Here is a 19,952-nt window from a genome sequence, read left to right on the forward strand (position 1 = left end):
TCGATAAATATTCTCGTTCTACCGATTATAAGTCATTCAAAAACCATTTGACGTACGTGGCACAATAAGTCTTTTACCTATATCGTATTGTTTAAATAATTCTCCTAGTTTTTTTGTTTTTTTTTTCCGGAATTAAAAATAAATAATAAAATTTAATGAAAACAAATAAAAGTTATTAACTTTGGATGGGTTATTTTCATTCGAATAGGATATTTTAATTTGATTTTAAAATCATACGTTGATGCGTTAAGCAAGGTGATTAGTTTGTTAACGATACGATGTGAAACGTAAGCAAAGAAGAAAGTTCGAAGACACTGTGCGGGGGAGAGAGACCAGTGCCATCCCTCGGATCAGGAAGCATTTTCCAAGGCCACGTGGACCACGTTGGGAGCCCTACAAAATGTATGTATTATTTTATTATTCTTATTAATGTACTTTATTTATATTTATTATACATATATTTAACGTATCGCGAACGTGTAGAGAAACTTTGTATTTGAAATTCAAATAATTGTAGGATACAAATCGACTACTTTCAATTTCGAGTTTATATACTTAGAAAAATATGTGTTAAAATAGATCTTCCAAGCGAAATAAATCATTTCTTTGATGTTCTACGTTCCGAGACAATGATTTACGTTTGCTTTTAATTAAACAAAGTAATTAACTCGTTTCAGATCGAAAAGAAAATTCGAGACACACTTTTTATCTTTTCAAATTTGTGTTTCCGTGGAAATGAGAATATTCCATATTCGTTTCTAGCATTTTTAAATGTATTTGCTGTTATATATTTTTTTTTTGTTCTTTAACAATCTAGGTAAAATAAAAATAGTTTCACATTTCGCGTACGAAAATAAACGTACGTAGATACGGTTTAAAATAGAATCCCATGAACGGTATTAGAATCGTATTTGTATGTGAGTCGTAATGTTGTGTGATCCCAAGAAAGGATAAAGAGGACAGACAGTATTTTCTATTCTTCATTCAGTTACTTCTTGTAAAACTTCATGCAGTATAGATATTGCGATAAATATGTTGTGTAAAAAAAAAAACAAAAAAATAACCGAATACACACGCACACACGCAAAAAAAATCCAAAAAAGAAGAAGTAGAAAATATATTGAAATAAGAATATTGTTTAATTTTGATTGTAGCAAGAGAGACGGAATACTAGATCCTAGTAGATCTTAATTATTCGATCCACGTTATTTACTAGAGCATATCAAACGATCGATCGATCGACCAAAGCGAGAATATAAATCAGAGACATTAACGAAAGAATCTGTGTTTGTGTGTATATGTAACAATGTAGAAATGTATGCGTGTGCGTGTGTGTTTGTCAGAGAGGCACAAGCATAAATTAGTTACGCGATCTTGGATCATTTATCTCTTTTTATTGGCTTCGTCTTTCGTTGAGAATGATTCTCTTCTCCGACGATCATGATGAAAAATAAAAAGAGAGAGAGAGAGAGAGAGAGAGAGAGAGAGAGAGAGAAATAGAGACTATTAATTCTTCAAAGTATTTTTAAATATATACTGCGTGTATCCTGTTAAATTGCTATGGTCAAATATCACAGATCTCTCATGGGTCTTTTATAAAGTAATCTTTTCTATAAAAAAAAATAGTTAAAAAATGAACGATTTATTACAATTATTTCATAGATGATATTGTTGTTAAGATTGTTACATATAGATATTATCTGATAACTTTATATAATCGATATTTTAATATCGATTAGAATTAAAAAACAAAAATAAATATGAAATTGAAATATTTGTTTATATAATATCGTTAGGATCTTATAGATTTGACCATTGTCATTTAAAAATTCAGTCTTTATTATTCTTGAATATATATATATATAAAGTGCATAAAAGTTTCGAAAATTACTTTGACCGTGAACTTTTATACGTGCGTATAGCAACGCGTTGTAAAGTAAAACGTAAGTAATGGAACTAGTTGTAATTTGTAAGAATAATCGATTGTCTTTTATTTTCTCTTCGTATTTTCTTTTTGAAGTTTTAACCGTGGATAAGGATTACGCGAATTTATCGATCTGAGAGAAATAGAGAATGATATTATAATTTATTTGGCCGTTCCGTCATGATTTTCTATACAAATATTATTTGCACAATAGTATACAACTAATTGTAAGCCACGAGTTACATTAAATCAGAGTAATTCATATAAAAAACATATATGTACCAAAATTCGAATGAACCTTAACCGTTGTCATCGTGTGCATGGTGAACCAAATCCTCATCTATACAACGTCAGCGGATGTTTATGCATATTTGTGGTTGATAGCTCGAAACACTGTAATAACTGTTACTTGCTATAGGGTTTATCTTTGAGTAAACATTTCTTATGCAAAATTTAAAAAAAGAAAAAAAGATAATATTCAATTAATATTTAATATTATTACAGTAATATATATATATATATAAATATCTAAAATATAAATGATTATAATATATCGAACGCAGCATTTAACAAATATATTATCGATCTTTGATAGAATTTAATCGTATAGATCTTGACATTGTATACTTTTCTCATCCTAACAATTATTCGAAAGAGCAAAGATTGAAAAGAAGCTGGGGATGGGGTAGGTGGGTGATAGGAGGGGGATTTGTTATTCTCGGTCAAATTCGGTTGGTCATTTCGATTTAGTCTAGTTTCTCTATGTGTCCTCCTGTCTCTTCATTCTCAGTGACCTAATTTTCTATCGCTCGATTTTTCTACCCTTGATATTGTCCGTTTACATTAGGCGTTGGGATTTAGCTTGGCATCGATCGACGACCAGTCAGTCAGTGGAATCCTTTAGTTGGTTCACGTGTACACACGCGACTCCGAGTGATTCCCAAACGATTATCTGAGAAACTAGTTGTACATAATTCAAATAATAAAAGAACAAAAAAGTGAAATATAAGAGTGTGCTGTCGTTTCGTGTGTACCTAATCCATTTCTATCTTTCTTTCTTTTATATGTTTTTTTTCTTATAAATGCAAGGTACAAAACGATTTCTCGAGATAACAGATCATTGAACGTTTATTTTTACCAATCCAAATTTAATCCGAGATTGATGGTTTATTTTTTTCGTCGAAAAGATAAATTCCAATTTAATCGGAATAGTTATAACACTCTCTTCTGTAAATGTGAAAGAGAATTTTTCTTCTTCAGAATTTTCGATTATCGTTCGAATGTTCATTTTCGGTCGTTCGTGTTTTTCTTTTTTTTCTTTTTCAGAAATAATATTCAATCTTGATAAAAATTCAATGAAATCGTTCGAGGTCTTGTTAGCAATAATAGTGAATTTACGTTAGTATCTTTTCCTCATACCGATATAGAGTGGCAACGTGTTGGTCTAATCTAACAGATGCGTCAGACATCCTTCAAAAACTACGATAAGTTAACGTTGGTCATCGTTAATAACATTTATCGATATATCATATTAATTACACGTAACGATGATAATACACACGTAATCATAATTGTCGAAAGTTTCATTATAATAAAAAGTGTAACGCGATATGTGATTACGCAATTAACTTTAACGTCTTACGTGGCAGTCGAAAATCATTGCTAGCACCAATTTTATATTATATTCCACGAATTAAAATTCATTATATTTGAAAAGAACAAAAAAAAAAATTGAAAAATGAAATACACAGAAAAAATGAATAAAATAATATAATCATTATCACGACGGGGCTTGAATTACTTTTTATTCTTCGATAATTGCAAATATTCGATTTTTTCTTCCACCCCTCCTCTCTTTCTCTTTTTAAAAAACAGAAAAATATATAACTCGCATTTTTGTCTTATCGAGTCTTTCAGGTTAACAACGTACGAATATATATGCGAAAGAAAGAAAGAGAGAGAGAGAGAGAAAGAAAGAGAGATAAGGTGGCTTACATTAGATACGCTTTTTTTTGCTAACATATGTATAGATAGAACGTCATCTTTTCGTTCATTTAGTCGGTGACCGTGTAAACGACAGCATCGAAGTGTTTCCTTCTCTTTTTCGGCCTTTTTTCGGATCTATTCGTTCGCGAATAATTATAAATCAAAATAAATAATAAAAGAAGAAAAAAAGAAAAATGTATATATATATAGACACATATAAAAAATGTTGGTTAATTTTAATAATAGCATAACTTTGTCGAACCAGTGCAAGTGCACCCAATGTGCAGAAGAGAGTCATCGTTTCCAAGTGGATTACGACGTTGCTTCCTGAATATCCTATATATCTCTCTCTTTCTTTCTCTCTCTCTCTCTCTCTCTCTCTCTTTCTCTCTCTCTCTCTCTCTCTTTCTCTCTTCTTTGTGGGTGTTGTACGATCGTAAAAATAGAACAGGCAGAGTAGACTTTCTTTCGAAGCAATTTTCAAATCTAGTTTCGATCATCGATATTATTTCGCGAATAATATTCGTATCCGCGATTAAATTTCATTTTAAGATAGTGAAGAATTTCTTTTTTTTTTTCTTTTTTTTTATAGGTATTCGAAGAGGGAGTCAGATCGAGCGTATATATATTTAAAGAAAAAAAATTGCGATAATTTAATTGTTATCTTGTATCACAAAACTAATAAAAATCCTAGAAATTAATTGAATTAGAAGAGAACATCGTACGTCAGAGTAACACGTGGAAATCGTTGATAAGATTTCGATCGATGCGATAGTCGTAATCGGTGAACACACTATGATGTTTTTCGTTTTTTTTTTTTTTTAATGAATAAAGGATAGTTTGAAGATAAAGGAATACGTTTGTATAGATGTGCCAGTATGTCCGAGAGAGGCATGCAAGAAGCAGCTTGCGAAGAGGAGATAGAGAAACAGGCTTCTCTTTACGTATTCCCGGGTGTTTCTCGTCAGCAACAGCAACAGCAACAACAACAGCAACAGCAACAACAACAATTTCAAGGGAGTACCACGATATCGTCCCTTCAAGTTACACCGTCATCGGCACCAACCATATTTGGTTCTATGAGAAAGAACGATGTCGGGGAGATCAAGGATATCGAAGATCTTTCATCTCGTGGAATAAGAAGAAGACCTTATTCGAAGACACATGCCAGATCTGCCAGTCACGGTGGTGTTCTGGCAACTTCGAGCGTTACCTCAAATTCAGTACCTTATCATCAAACTACTTGGCAAACGCCCTGGCAAACTGGTGGATCATATTTAGGACCTTTACCATCTATAACTGGGCCAATTCGTCCCTCGGCATTAAAGAAACCAGGACATCAAAGAGCCTTCAGTCAAGGACAAGTAGTCGATGTTCAAAACACCCAACTTCCTGTTACTGGACACAGTCGAGTTGGCTCGAGAACAGATTTTATTTTACCACCTGGACACAGAGAGGAATCCCGGCCTCCTACAGCTGGGAAAGTGCCCTCCTTTCGTGGACACTCCAGGCAAGCCTCAAGGTAAATTAATTTATATATATTATTAATCTTATTACATAATCATGATCGCAAATTGATTTATGATTACAGATCGGAATCAATCTATACAATAAGACGTAGCGCGGCCCCACCATTGTGGAGAAGAATTTGGTCTCGTCTTTTCGGACCTTTACCCGAGGAACCTAGATTAAGGACTATCGTACCTAATCATTTGGTACCACCTAAAACTCCTAAGAGTCAGCATCCAAATGGGGCTAGAGTAGACAATAGGTTAGATCTTAACGTTCCTTCAAATAATTCTAAGAAAGAAAAGCAAACGTTTTGTGCGTATGAGTGTGTGTAATAATTAAACGTTTAACAATTTGTTTGTTATTTCTGTCCATGAATAATGTAGGGTACGCACAACGAAGTATACGACCCTGAGCTTCCTACCACGTAACTTGTTGGAACAGTTTCACCGTGTTGCTAATTTATACTTCATATTAATCGTCCTACTTAATTGGGTACCGGCTATCAATGCCTTTGGAAAGGAAGTGGCAATGATCCCGGTGGTATTTGTATTGGGTGTTACCGCGTTGAAAGATTTTTTCGAAGATCGGAGAAGATTGGCCAGCGATCGTAGAGTCAACAATTCAACCTGTCGAGTTTACGTTGGGTAAATATTCATGATTTATCATAATATTATATTTATACGATTCACACGATATTGTAATCACATTCATTTAATTATTGATTAACAATAGATAGTAATAATAATTTTCGCATGAAAGTGATACGTGTAATATAATAGTTTTGTTATGAACGTTTTAAGAGCTAATTGAAATGATAGAAATCTAAACGTGAAAAAGTAATGAAGAGGAGTCAGAGTCCCTCAGAAAGGTTGCTCCTTCGACCGCGGAATTTCGATCGATCGATACCACCAATGCGGTTGTCGTTTCGAAGCATTTAGGTCGACTACCAACGTTATACATATATATTTGTATATATAAACATATGTGTGTGTGTGGGTGAGATCGAGAGAGAAGAGTGTCTCTTGCTTTTGTCTTACATTCAATCGTATACTTCGGTACATATCAATTATATACTCGTGTGTATATATACACACACACATATATATATTATAATAGATAAGGTATAATTTTTAACAAAAATTTCAAGATAGATATATATCAGTATTAACAGGCTTTGTCTTTTTTTTCATTTCTTATCTTTTATCATTTAAATTACCTTGTTGCTTCCGTTCAATCCCTCATGTTTTTTTTTTTTTCTTTTCTTTTCTTTTTTAATTTCAATCACTATCTCGAAACGTCGCACATATGTTTTCTAACGATTAGAAACAAAACGTACGGATCGTTCTTTGATTCCAAAGAGAAACTTCTCGTTTAAAGTGAGTTTTCTTTTTCGTTGCACATGCCATGTTTGTTGGATTCCTTAACAGGTAGATTGAAGAGGTCATGGTTGTGGTAAATCTTCTTTCTCTCTTATTTTAACATATACACATACACACATATGTGAAACACACCTGTACACCCACGTATACACATACTTGTCTTCAGTTGCAACATAAATCAACACAGAAACGTGTCATTTAATTTTGTATCCAACAGTATGAATCCAAAGTATAACTCAAAGCTCTTTATATTCAATTTGCCAGAGTAAATTGTTTGGTAAAATTTAGTCGAATAGGTGTTAGCAAAAAAGAAAAAAAGAAAAAAAAAGAAGAATAGGTAAAAAGTTGGTAAGGATGATGGAGTTAGGGTGATATAGCGATGATAAAAGTCGACGATCGTTGGCGGTTTGATGACTGTACAGTATCTTTTTATTTGTATTCACTAGAATACTATGTAGTGTGTCCCTAGAACGATCACGACACGGAGGTCATTTATAATGCAATTTAATCGCACGACTGCTAACATACACATACACGTACACTAATATATGCAAAGGTATCGATCTATTGTGATTCTGGATACGCGCGTTAGTTTTTATTTACAAAAAAAAATAAACAATATAAATTAAAAATCACGAGAGATAAGAGAGAGAGAGAGAGAGAAAATTCGCAATTTCCAATTAAGTTGTTTTTTTTTGGTTCCTATTAGATTTCTTTTATATTCTTTTTTCTTTTTTGTTTGAAACATAAATTGACACGACCTTTAACACACGTGACTATTATATGCTCGTCACATTTCGTTATCGTTTTTTCTGCCTCGTAGCAATTTATCCCCTTATCGAAGGTAGACTTTTACGTGTAGACTAACGCGAAACTTGCTGAACAACTTACACATTAGTTTTAACTATGATTCCGTTGAATAAAATAATCGAGAATATTATCTAGACTACGTAATATATAAACTTTATATTTCTTCGTTGTTTCTATATGTATTACAATTTGTTGTAGAGAAAAAAAATATTGTTAAAAGAATTTGTATGGATTTGGATTCCGTAGAAGGTGGGAACGATAGAGTGTCTAACATCTATGAGATTTGATGGGTTTCATTTAATTATTTCACGGGGAAGATAGAGATAATAAAGTGTTTGTTTTTTTTTTTGAACTTGTGGTACAATATTTAATCCACTAATTTGCCATTATCTTCTTTTTGTGTGGATTCTTTTAAAGACATCCTAAAGGATTATTAACTAATAAGATTAGGTTTGGATAAGTAGCTTCGGTACACGTGTACCTTGTTTCTTTACCTCCCTCCCTCACTCTTTCTATTTCTATTTCTATTTTTCTTTCTCTTCATTTGAATTCCATGTTCCTTGTGAGATCGTCATTCAAGAAACGTTCGATCAATGCCGATTATCATTCACTTCTAGTCAATTGAATATAACGTAGGCGGTTCGTGACACACTGCCCACATTTAAAAACAATTCTGATTATTTAATTGAACTTTTCATTTTCCTATCATACTATACATATATAATAATAGTTAATGATCTTGACATTACATTCGATCATTTTCCATGATTGAATTAACAACCAGACAAAATATAATACAAAATTTCATTCCATTTATGTTACCAATTGCAACGATGTTTCTTATTTTTTTTTTGGTCGAGTTTAAATTTATTTCGTCCACGTGTTGCTGGGATAATTAAATCAAAAAAAGAGAAAAAAAAATAATAATAGAGTTCAACGAGGTGTAAATATTTAGTAAATGAAATAGAGACTACTTTATTTTAGGATCAATGTATGTAATATTATTCTAATGTATTCACGATCGAAGAAAGGACCCTGTTGATTTTGCATAACGAGGAGAGGTACACTTCGATTAACAAGTATAAAAAAAAAAAAAAGAAAAACCTATCTTTTTTCTCGCATCTTTTTCTCGTTCTTGTCGTTTGCGGTTTCTTTGAAAAATACTTTGATAACGTAACGAATCGAAAGATCGATCGGTTACACCGAAGAGTCCCGATCGTTCCTCACTTTTTATTCGCATTGCTTGCGAGACTATGCGAATTCCCACAACTTGTTTCTTTAGCTACATCACCAACACTACCTAACACCAACACCAACGATGTTCTACAGTGTTCTTTGTCTACTCTTATCGGACATTGACTCCTCGATCGAAAAGAAATGTTCTTTTTCTTTCTTTAAATTTAACTCTTCTGTAATCTTTTTTCTGTTTCTTTTTTTTTTTCTTTTTCTTTTTATATAAGTCAAAATACAATCCGACTGATTGGTTCGGATCAGCAGACTCTTGGGTGATCTTTTTTTTCATTTCAAATCAATCATTTTTGTTCTATTGTTTTATTTGTTTGTTTTTTATTATCATTGAAATAAATATAAGAGAGGGGTGGGGGGAAGAAAGAAGAAGAAGAAGGAAAAAAAAAAACAATGTGGAAATTAATATACCACGTCATAGAGGCATCGATCATTTTGCATGATAGGTCGGGCTAATACATATAATAGAAATTTCTGTTTACGTTAGGATAATCGATAGAAAGAAACGTACGTGTAATCGCATACAAAATGATCCATTTCAATCGAGGTTTTTAAAAACAATTGAAGAAATACAGAACTATATCGTATTATTAACATATGTCAATAAGAGGACGTACATTTTCGCAATACCTATCCTCATCATTTATACGAGAGCAATATCTAACCAAGGTCTTTCACATTTATTACCATAGTATATTTTTCATGGTCATCAAGCGCGAGCAAAGCACGTATAAATTACGTTACGTGCAATGAGACTGAGAAAGAGGGAAGCCCACGTTGCTCGACAAAAAAAACTTCTGCAAGAATGAGATTGTTCGAAGTTCCTTTTAAATACCGATTATAATATTATATATTTATGTTTAAATAAGATAAAGAGATGAGAAGATTTAAAAAGAAAAAGGAAGGATTCTTTATAATATTTTTAATAACGAAGGAAATATTATAAAACCTATGATCGATTGTATTTAGAAATAATTGGGTCGAGGAAATATATATTTTTTTTTAAAATCGAACGAATTTTCCCCTCAGGGTTTTTCCTTACCGAGGTTCAAATCTTTTCAATGATTGCATATACGTTGTTTTCTTTTTTTTCTGCATAGCCATTAAATAAACTCGGTTTCGTCACGTCCTATTTGTGAATACTCTTGAAGTATACTTAGCACAGAACCAACGTAACCTTCTTCATATATATATATATATATATATGTCTACATTTTATTTGTTCCGATTTATGTTCTTTCTTTTTTTAATCTATTATCTATGTTGATTTCTGTCATCGTTTCCTTCCTTCCTTCCTTCCAAGTTTCAAAGAAATATTAGCCACGAAATCGAGGTGAAAATTTATCGCTTATCTCGTTTGCACCTTTGTTGACACGACACTTTTTAAAAAGGTGCGTCCAGATCGAGTACAATCTTACTTGCGAGATGTTTACCTATGTCACAATCGTTTGCTTGAGATCGAATGATAGAAATTATTTTAAAGTTCATTTAATAATAGTATATCGATTTATTTCTTTTTTTTTTTCTTCAAGAAAATATATCATTAGAAAATTGTGCTTCTTCATTTTATTTATATTTTTTCTTTTCCTTTCCAATGATCGTTTGGATAAAAAAAAAAGAAATAGTATTTTCCTTTTCCATCAGACATTTTTTTATAATAGTCTCTCGCAAGGATAATATATTTTAATGGAACATTATTAGAAAATAATTAGCTTCCTTGTAATATTTCTCAAAATGATGTTGGAAATTTGATTCAAGTGAGATTATCGGTATCATTAAAAAAAAACGTGTAATTTAGTTTGCCAATAATTATTCTAATACATCAAATCAATGTTTTATCTAACGTATGATTGTTTGATATTACGTTTAATAGATTTGAAAAAGAAAATAAAAAATAAAAGAACAAATACTTTCGATGATGTATCCACATAATTAAGATTAATATAATTTAGAGAATTATTATCGTAATTTTAAGTTTCCCCGAAAATTTCTATATTCGAATAATCTAATAATTGAAGTATAATGTGTCAGAACGCGACACCGAGTCGTCAAATATCTCAACCACGTTATCGATATCTTTTCTAATCTAATAAAAAAGCAACGTATACGTTTTCTCAACTTCCTCCCTTTTTACTTGTTTTATGATTATACTTCTAAACGAACAAAGATAGGATGAGCTAACGAACGAGTTCACTGTTTACGTTGGTTGCTGAGTTCTTTTTTTAAATAAAAGAACGTACAGCAACGTTTTCTTGTTTATTGATGTTTGATGACTTGAAAACCACCTCCACCTTCTCCTCCTCTTCTTCTTCTTCCTTCATTTTATTCATTTTCTTTTTGAAATCGTTAACATCGACCTTTACCTACTTCGTCAAATCGTTCTGACCTTATTTGGCCTTTCTTTTCTTTCATTTCCACCAGATCGCGAAGGATAGATAATTTCATTTTGAAGAGAAGATTATAAGGAAATTAATCATCCGAATAAGTAACACGATGTAGGAAATAAATTCAAAAGATAATCATTACCCTCTTATATTATTTTTTAACATTACAAAAATAAAAAATAAGTCCTAATATATTTGTTTGTCCCTTCTATCGTCAAAAGAATGATACTTTTGTGGTGTAAATTAGAAAAAAAAAGAAAATGAAACGTTACTTGTCTTTTCATCATAGGAAACAGGATGATGTCAATTAGTTAGGGGGAACTAGAGAATATCTTTTATTATTTGCAGTATGACAATAAAACCGGTTAACGCATTTACATGTGCATTCACACACACACACACAAAGATACAGGACTACAAAAAAAATGTTGACTCATATCTCCTCCTACAAGGATTTTTACTCTTTTTCGTTCGAGTTAATTAGGCATATCAATTATTTAACAAATTATCTAATGTTTACTTGAGAACGAAGAAAATACTAAATGGTTAATAATAGTATTCATCATCGGTGTGTATATTTAACGTGTATGTAATTATGAAAAGATGATGCAGATGAATACACAAAGTACTTTTATGTGTTGCTTGTCGATTTGCGTGGTATTATCTTGTTGAAGTCGAAGAAGAACTTGTAAAGGAAGAGGTGGTGGTGATGGTGTTGCTTGTGGTGGTGGTGGTGGTGAAGGAGGAGAGGGTGAAAGATCCTTCAGACTTTCCTCCTTCCTCCTTCTCCTCTTCCTTCATCTCCTTTTTCTTCTTCTTCTTCTTCTTCTTCTTCTACTTGGAACGAATGCCGTTAAGTATTGCATGACGTCACCAGTTACATCATTACAAACCATGCGTGTTAAGGAGGAACATGTGGGACACATATTTGTGCTTACATATATCTCTTGCTCTCTCGGTTTTTCCATGGGCAACGTTGAAATTTGAAAAATAAGAACAAAAATAAATATAATTATCCATCGATTGATTTAATATTATCATTATACGTATTTTTAACTATTTCTATCTCTTAATATAGAATGAGAATTTTAATTAACAATATATATATATATATATTTGTTTTTTTATTTAGAAACGATTAATGTAAAATGCAGGATATTTTTAGGTACAAACTATGCGAATGTTATATACGCATAAAAAAAAAAAAAAGATAATAAAAACTTAAAATGAATTTCCGTAAAAACACGTAGACGAGTCATCGTAATTATTATTATTGGATCGATCGATCAATCAATCTCTCTCTCACTCTCTTTGATTAGATTTTTCTCCATATGAGAAGAAATATATTTCTAATCAAGGTTTTTCCTATCTCTCTCTCTCTCTTTTAGCTTTGCGTAAATAATAGAGGGGGATTTGATGAAATCAAGGTTTCTATAGACTTTTGCTATTTTAAAGATACTTATTATAGTTTGTACGTTCGTTCGTTCCTTCGTTCGTTCATTTCAAGCAGCGAATATTGTATATTGACGATTGGTTGATTTGGCCTTCAATCACGATCGGTAATATATCCGATCACGTATCTAACAATAACTCAACTATGTGCCATACCGTTGCATCAAAACTTTATTAGTTCTTGGATACTTTTCAGAAATTACTACCATTTTTCATTACATTTTTATTTCATTTGTTTTCTATTTTCGAGAAATGTTTTATTTAAAATAAACCCTCCCCCCTGTTCAAGTAATTACGTTGATCTAATCTCAAATGTCATACATTCAATCTAAATAAGAAAGATCGTTTATTTGAAACGATATCGTTAAAACGTTTCTAGTTTACTTTGGTCCAACTTCAAAGATATTCACGTTTAACGTTTCAGTTTAGTCTGCTGATTATCTTCAAACGTGCTTTTAAAGTAACCGTCATACAATATTGTTTTGGGGTTTAACACACACAGTCGTATAAATGTTATCCTTTCACAATTGTATATATTCTAACTTTTGGCATTTAATATGAGAACGAATGAAATGGAAAAATTCGTTAAGCTAGAAAATTGGTATCAGAAAAATTGGCTTTCAAAATGGATTCGAATTTTTGTATAAATTGTAAAGAATAGATACAGTTTTTTTATTTTTTTATTAAATGAATTAAAAACTATGTCAAATATAATATATAATTGAAATGAATTCATTCGTGTTTGACGACATTGAAGAAAGGGCATTTGTGTTTTCGATTTAATTGCAATTAAAAGAAAAAAAAAAAAAAGGATAACTTTAATTGTCCGACGACATAGTTAGTATCGTGACAAAGTATCATTTCTATAATTGCAACCGAGTCGGCGGCCTAAATTGTGTATACAATTTTATGAAATACAAATAAAAAAAAAAAGAAATGATAAACGGGGGGATATTAAATGTAATGGATAACACAAGTAGTCTACAGGGTCTGTCTGTCTCTCTCTCTTAAGTTTTCTCCTATGCGGGTTAATTTAAATGTCACGCGACTGGAAGTCAGTCGTCACGTTGTATATGTCATTCTGTTTTTTCCATAGATAGATAGATACGTTGGCTAGTAAAGGCATTGAAAGGTTGCACAAAAGGTCTCGGTCTTGGTCTCGGCCTTCCAACTCTCTCATTACGATCAATGACGCGTAACAGCATCGTCATAAAGATTCAATTTTATCTCTTCTTTCTCTTTTTTTGTCTTTAAGTATTTCACAAATTCGATCCTATCAATTTTTCCTTCTGAACAATCTTCCCTTGTCTCCTTTCGTTTCATTTTTTATTCTAATACTTCTCGGTTCGCGCGAACAAACGCGCATACTGTTTCTAATTTCGCGCGAGGTTCTCTGTGTTAAATAATAATTTACTTAATAAAGTTCATTTTTATATTAGAAAGATAATAAACGATAGGACATGTATATATCGTTAATGAATCACTTTCATTGTTTTCCAAAGTTTAACTGAATCGATGTCTTTGTCTCTTCTGTTATATTCCACTATTACTGCATAAGTATTTTGCATTAGTTGAATCAACTTAGCAAACCTTACAATGTCTCTTCCTTCTCCCTTTTATGTAATACTTTGTGAAAACCATTTTGTATATTTCTTCTTGTGTTAATTCGTGTAATTTTGTTTAAAATTAAATTAACCCGTTTACATTCGAAACCTTTTTGTCGCGCGAATTTGCTTACAGATATTAATACTCTTACAGGTATTAGAGAAACGAGATATTATTCTTAAGAGATACTTTTTTTTTGTTCCTGATGTTTCAGGGAAGGAGGTAGATACATGCAGGTGGCATGGAAGGACGTAAAGGTCGGTGACCTGGTGCACCTTTCAAACAACGAAGTAGTCCCAGCCGATCTTTTACTTCTTCGTAGCAGTGATCCTCAGGGTTTAGCTTATCTCGATACTTGTAATTTAGACGGTGAAACGAATTTAAAACAACGACAAGTGGTACGTGGTTTTTTCGAATTGCAGGATACATTTCAACCTTCTAAATTTCGTTCTATGGTAGAAGTTGATCAGCCTAGTACTAGGATATACAGGTAAACGCGATCATTATCTACCATTTGTTTAACATTTTAAATAACCATTAACGGTGAACATATTTTAGATTTCACGGTGCTGTCGTACATCCAAATGGTGGGAGAGTACCAGTTTCAACGGAGAATCTATTACTCAGGGAATGTTTATTAAAAAATACTGATTTTATCGAAGGCATTGTGGTCTATGCTGGACATGAGACCAAAGCAATGTTAAATAATGGTGGACCTAGGTACAAAGTAAGTTTTCAATCGGATTAAATCAACGAAACCTTTGTGTCAGAATTATTTGATTCCCTTTTGACAATGAACATTTATGGTTACAGCGTTCTCGTTTGGAGAAAAGGATGAACTGCGACATCATTTGGTGCGTTGCAATCCTGTTATTGCTGTGCGTGATAGGTGCAATAGGTTGTCGATTATGGTTGTCGTCCTTTTCATCGAAACTTTTTATCCCTTTTCTTCCGTTGTTACAAGAACCTAATGTCGAGGGTATGATTACATTTTGTACGTTCGTTATAATCCTACAAGTGATGATACCTCTGAGTTTGTACGTAACCATCGAGATGGCCAAAGTCGGACAGATTTATCATATAGGACGCGACAACTTTTTGTACGACAAAGAAACCGATCGGAGAGCTGAATGCCGTGCGTTGAACATCACCGAAGAGTTGGGTCAAGTAAGTTGAAGATATAGAGAGAGAGAGAGAGAGAGAGAAAAAGAAGATCGATTAGAAATAAATCGAGACACGAAGAATTAATATCGGAGTTTGTTAGGTTCAATATATATTTTCGGACAAGACTGGTACATTGACGGAGAACAAGATGTTGTTCAGAAAGTGCGCGGTTGGTGGGCAAGATTATGCGCACGAAGGGGACGGTGAAAATATGATGCCTTGCCCAAGATTAAAAGAGGACTTGCTCATTGGTACTTTTCGGCATCGTTTGCAAGAGTTCCTTATTGTATTGGCAACTTGCAACACCGTTGTGGTTAATTCTCAACCGCATCACGATATTATGAACTCAAGTGGTCTTATAGAGAAACCACAGAAAAATGGAAGCGGACCAACTAGGTTGGTATTTGATATTTTGGTCTTATTGATCTTTTCGGTAATTATTATTATCACGATATTTCATCTTAGGTACGAGAGATTATCCGAATCTAGAAGCGTGACACCGTCGCCATCACCATCGATACCACCCTTGCCGGTGTCTTCTACCCCACCCCCGAGTATCGCGGAAGACAACTCGTCGGCGATCTCATCGATCATCGATTCAGCTGCTGTTCTTAACGATACGCCTAAATTAAAAACTAAAGTTACTAGGTATGCTTTCGTTTCGTTTCGTTTCGTTCGGATGGATAAATGAAAAGGGGGCGGGGTTAAATAATCTAATCTGGGATGATTTGATCGAGAAAACATTTGATTTCAAGGCTGCCCTCGTTTGCAGGCCAAAATTATTGAACATAACATCGATACCGAGCATAGGTTTGGGTTTATTGTCGAGAAAACAATCGCCCAACGGTGGACAGAAAAAGCGTAATCTGTTGAGTCCAATTTTCGATATGAGTGGAAAGTCCGTTGAACAACTGACACCAACACCGGCCATTTACGAAGCTGAAAGTCCCGACGAGTTGGCTTTGGTCAACGCTGCTAGAGCTTACGATGTTAAACTTCTCAAACGTACACCTCGTAATGCTATTATCTCACTGCCAGACAAATCCATTCTCACTTACGAGATTTTATATGTTAGTAAATAATTGTAATTAAAATCAATATCAAGTTTCCATGCATATTTCCCATATACGGGTTCTTCGTATGTGTATTTTAGGTTCTGCCTTTTGACTCCAGCAGAAAGTGTATGTCGGTTGTGGTACGTCATCCGTTGACCAGTGAAATCATTTTGTACAGCAAAGGAGCTGACACAACGGTGTTAGCTTCGTTGATATCGAGCGAAGAAAATTCAATGACGTCGGCTAAAATTAGACAGCAATTAAATTCGTACGCGCGTCAAGGTCTTCGTACATTGGTCATGGCAAGAAGATCTTTGACTCAACAGGAATACGAAACTTGGCGTAAAAAACATTTGGAAGCCGAATTGGCAACCGAAAATCGGGAACGTCGTATTCGAGATTCTTACGCGAGCTTGGAAAATCATATGACGTTGCTTGGGGCAACTGGGATAGAAGATAAATTGCAATCAGGTGTTCCAGAAACTATCGCTGCTCTAGTTAACGCTGGGATCGTTCTTTGGGTTCTAACAGGTTTTTATAAAATACTTTAAATGTGTAACTCACACACAAAATTAGGATAGAATCGATTGAATTTGAAATATTCATTTCTTACCTAACAGGTGACAAGCCCGAAACAGCGGTTAACGTTGCTTACTCGGCACGTTTATTTTCGCCAGCGATGCAATTGTTGCAATTACAAACGAGATCTAAATCGGTCGCGGAAACTTTGATTCACGGATATTTGGAATCGGCTAAAAAAGACAATGCCATAACCGGAGGAGTTCATAATCGTACAGAGGATGGTATAATGATGTACGGATACGAAGTTGCTGAAAGGGATGCACATATGATAGGAAGTCCATGGCCAAGGAAACGTGCACTAGTAGTTGATGGCAAAACGTTGACCGTCATACTTGACCCGAGATCTGGTTTAACAGGTCCGTTCCTTGAATTAACAAGAACCTGTTCCAGTGTACTAGCTTGTCGAGCTACGCCTCTTCAAAAGGTAAAATACATTTACCGCTTCATTGTATTGGTGCATATTTTTTTCTTTAATTTAACATTATCTTTTTTCACAGGCTTATATCGTTCGTATAGTGAAGGAACAACTGGGAATGAGAACATTGGCCATCGGTGATGGTGCTAATGACGTGAGCATGATACAGACAGCCGATGTTGGTGTTGGTATTTCTGGTCAGGAAGGTACACAAGCTGTCATGGCTGCTGATTTTGCTATTTGCAAATTTTCAATGCTAAATAGACTTTTACTCTTGCACGGGCATTGGTGTTACGATAGATTGTCGAGAATGATATTGTATTTTTTTTATAAAAATGCTACTTTCGTATTCCTCATCTTCTGGTTCCAGGTATACATGTGTGAATTTTTATATTATAATTATTATTTTTAAAATTGTGTGATTAGATAATTTCGTTGAACTTTTTCAATTTGTTTTTCATACAGTTTTACTGCGGTTTCTCTGGCACCGTAATGATAGATCAAATTTATCTGATGCTATACAACCTGTTGTTCACATCACTACCTCCACTTGTATTAGGTGTATACGATCGAATAACCACACCAGATGTTTTACTTTCTAATCCGGAACTTTATAAAAGGGGAAGACTGGGTTTAGTTTATCGACCTTTTTCCTTTTGGATCACTATGGCCGATGCCTTCTACGAGAGCATCGTCATATTTTTTATCATCTTCATGGTTAGTACATCGCGCAGTTTAGATTATTAACAAATACATATGAATTTTCTGTAATCGTTATTAATATATTTTTTTCTTAGACTTATTATGATTCAACTATCGATATCTGGGAATTTGGAACGACCATAACTACGGCATGCATTTTTTCAATGCTTTTACATGCATCCATCGAAACGAGATCTTGGGTAATTGTCGATTATTACAATGAAATAAAATTAGAATCTTCGTTGAATGATAATCATAAATGATTCATCAATTTCAGACGATAATTCACGTTGTTGCTATAATGGGATCGCTTTTCACCTTTATGGGATTCTGTTTAATATACAATGCAGTTTGTATAAATTGCATGGGTTTACCAGGTTCATACTGGGTTATGGAAATGGCAATTACAAGGCATACTTATTGGCTTTCTGTGATATTAACATCAGTTCTAACCGCATTACCGAGGTATTTTATAAAATGAATATAATTAGAAAAACAATTGATGAAACAATTTCAAAGTTTGCACATTATCGATTCTATTCTCGTTCGATACGATTCAAGATTGACGTATAGAAGTGCGAGATCGACATTGGTACCTGATATGATACAACATGCAACTGTTGCGGTTTCGAAAACTCAGGGACGTAGACAGCGGATCGCTGAAAGGGCCAATTCCAGTTTTATAACAGGTTGGTCTCGTTCGAGTCAACAAAACACTAACAGGTAATTAGAATTTTACAATTTACAAATGATTTAGATATTAATGAATTATTTGTTTCCTATTTAATATATTATTTTCAACAGCAGGCCAAGAAGTTACGGGAATCCTAACGAAGCATTGACAACCATCGTTGCGTGACAGCACATTTCAAATCGAACCAAGAAGACGAAGACTGCTTATCGCCTTAGGTCGATAATACTGCCAAGACCAAGATTTTTCTTAATCATCAGCAACGTTGATTTTTAAATGCGACCTTTCAAACAATGTCGCATCTACGTTGTTCTCGTTGTTCGAGAGTTTCGACGAATTCTTCAAATTACTTATCGTTGTTGCTGTCAAAACGTTTAGCAGCTTTTCCCGTTGTTGCTATGCATTTCGAATTTTGTTTTCTTGTTTAATTTTCTTTTTAAATTTGTTTTTTTTTTGTTTGTTTGTTTAGCATCATGCTTTTAATTTTAATCGTGGTGGCCTTAAAAAGAAAAAAAAAGAAGAGAAATTTTCTTAGACTCTTTATTCGTTGCATTTCAAGGCTGTGAATTTTTAGGGACCAAGACTGTCTTATAGTCAAATTCTCTTTCTCTCTCTCTCTCTCTCTATCTATCTATCTATCTCTTTCTCTATCTCTCTCTAAAATGTCGATCGGTTTTAACGGGTTGGAAAGAAAAACGTTTTAGTGAAAGTAATCGCTTTGAGTTAGAGTGATAGTGTTAATAGGTAAAGAAATACGGTCGGTCGACATACTTAACAGAAATATTGATAAATAGTTAAAGTGTGCATACATACATATATATATATATACATATATGTAAAGAATTGTTTAAAGACACTTTAAGAAAATGTATATAATATATGTTATGCGTGGATGTATATATTATATACATCATGTGTTTAGTTATTAAATATGCCATTAATTTGTTACTATTGTAATTAAGAAGAAAAATATGCGTGAGAAAGATATATACATATTATATATACATGAATATATATATATATATATATATTATATATGTATATAA

At 33.2% G+C, this 19,952-nt stretch overlaps 1 protein-coding gene across 2 annotated transcripts; it reads left to right on the forward strand.

Moving 5' to 3' along the window:
• The first annotated feature begins 158 nt into the window (after window positions 1-158).
• On the forward strand, window positions 159-19,910 carry LOC106787528 (probable phospholipid-transporting ATPase VD). 2 transcript variants are annotated; one of them, XM_014749950.1, is made up of 18 exons: window positions 159-402; window positions 4,779-5,432; window positions 5,502-5,681; window positions 5,806-6,066; window positions 14,512-14,787; window positions 14,856-15,024; window positions 15,111-15,464; window positions 15,562-15,857; window positions 15,927-16,109; window positions 16,234-16,531; window positions 16,615-17,047; window positions 17,137-17,522; window positions 17,596-17,883; window positions 17,979-18,230; window positions 18,311-18,415; window positions 18,493-18,680; window positions 18,777-18,938; window positions 19,020-19,910. In XM_014749950.1, exons 2-18 carry the CDS (start codon window positions 4,789-4,791, stop codon window positions 19,072-19,074), a joined length of 4,530 nt encoding a protein of 1,509 aa, XP_014605436.1. In that variant the 5' UTR covers window positions 159-402; window positions 4,779-4,788; the 3' UTR covers window positions 19,075-19,910. The 2 variants fall into 2 exon arrangements, with proteins under 2 accessions (XP_014605436.1, XP_014605437.1); XM_014749951.1 differs by having other exon boundaries at window positions 19,023-19,910.
• Window positions 19,911-19,952: the final 42 nt, after the last annotated feature.

This window comes from Polistes canadensis, unplaced genomic scaffold (assembly GCF_001313835.1).
Source record: "Polistes canadensis isolate GaletaPanama2010 unplaced genomic scaffold, ASM131383v1 scaffold_103, whole genome shotgun sequence".
Lineage (NCBI taxonomy): Eukaryota > Metazoa > Arthropoda > Insecta > Hymenoptera > Vespidae > Polistes > Polistes canadensis.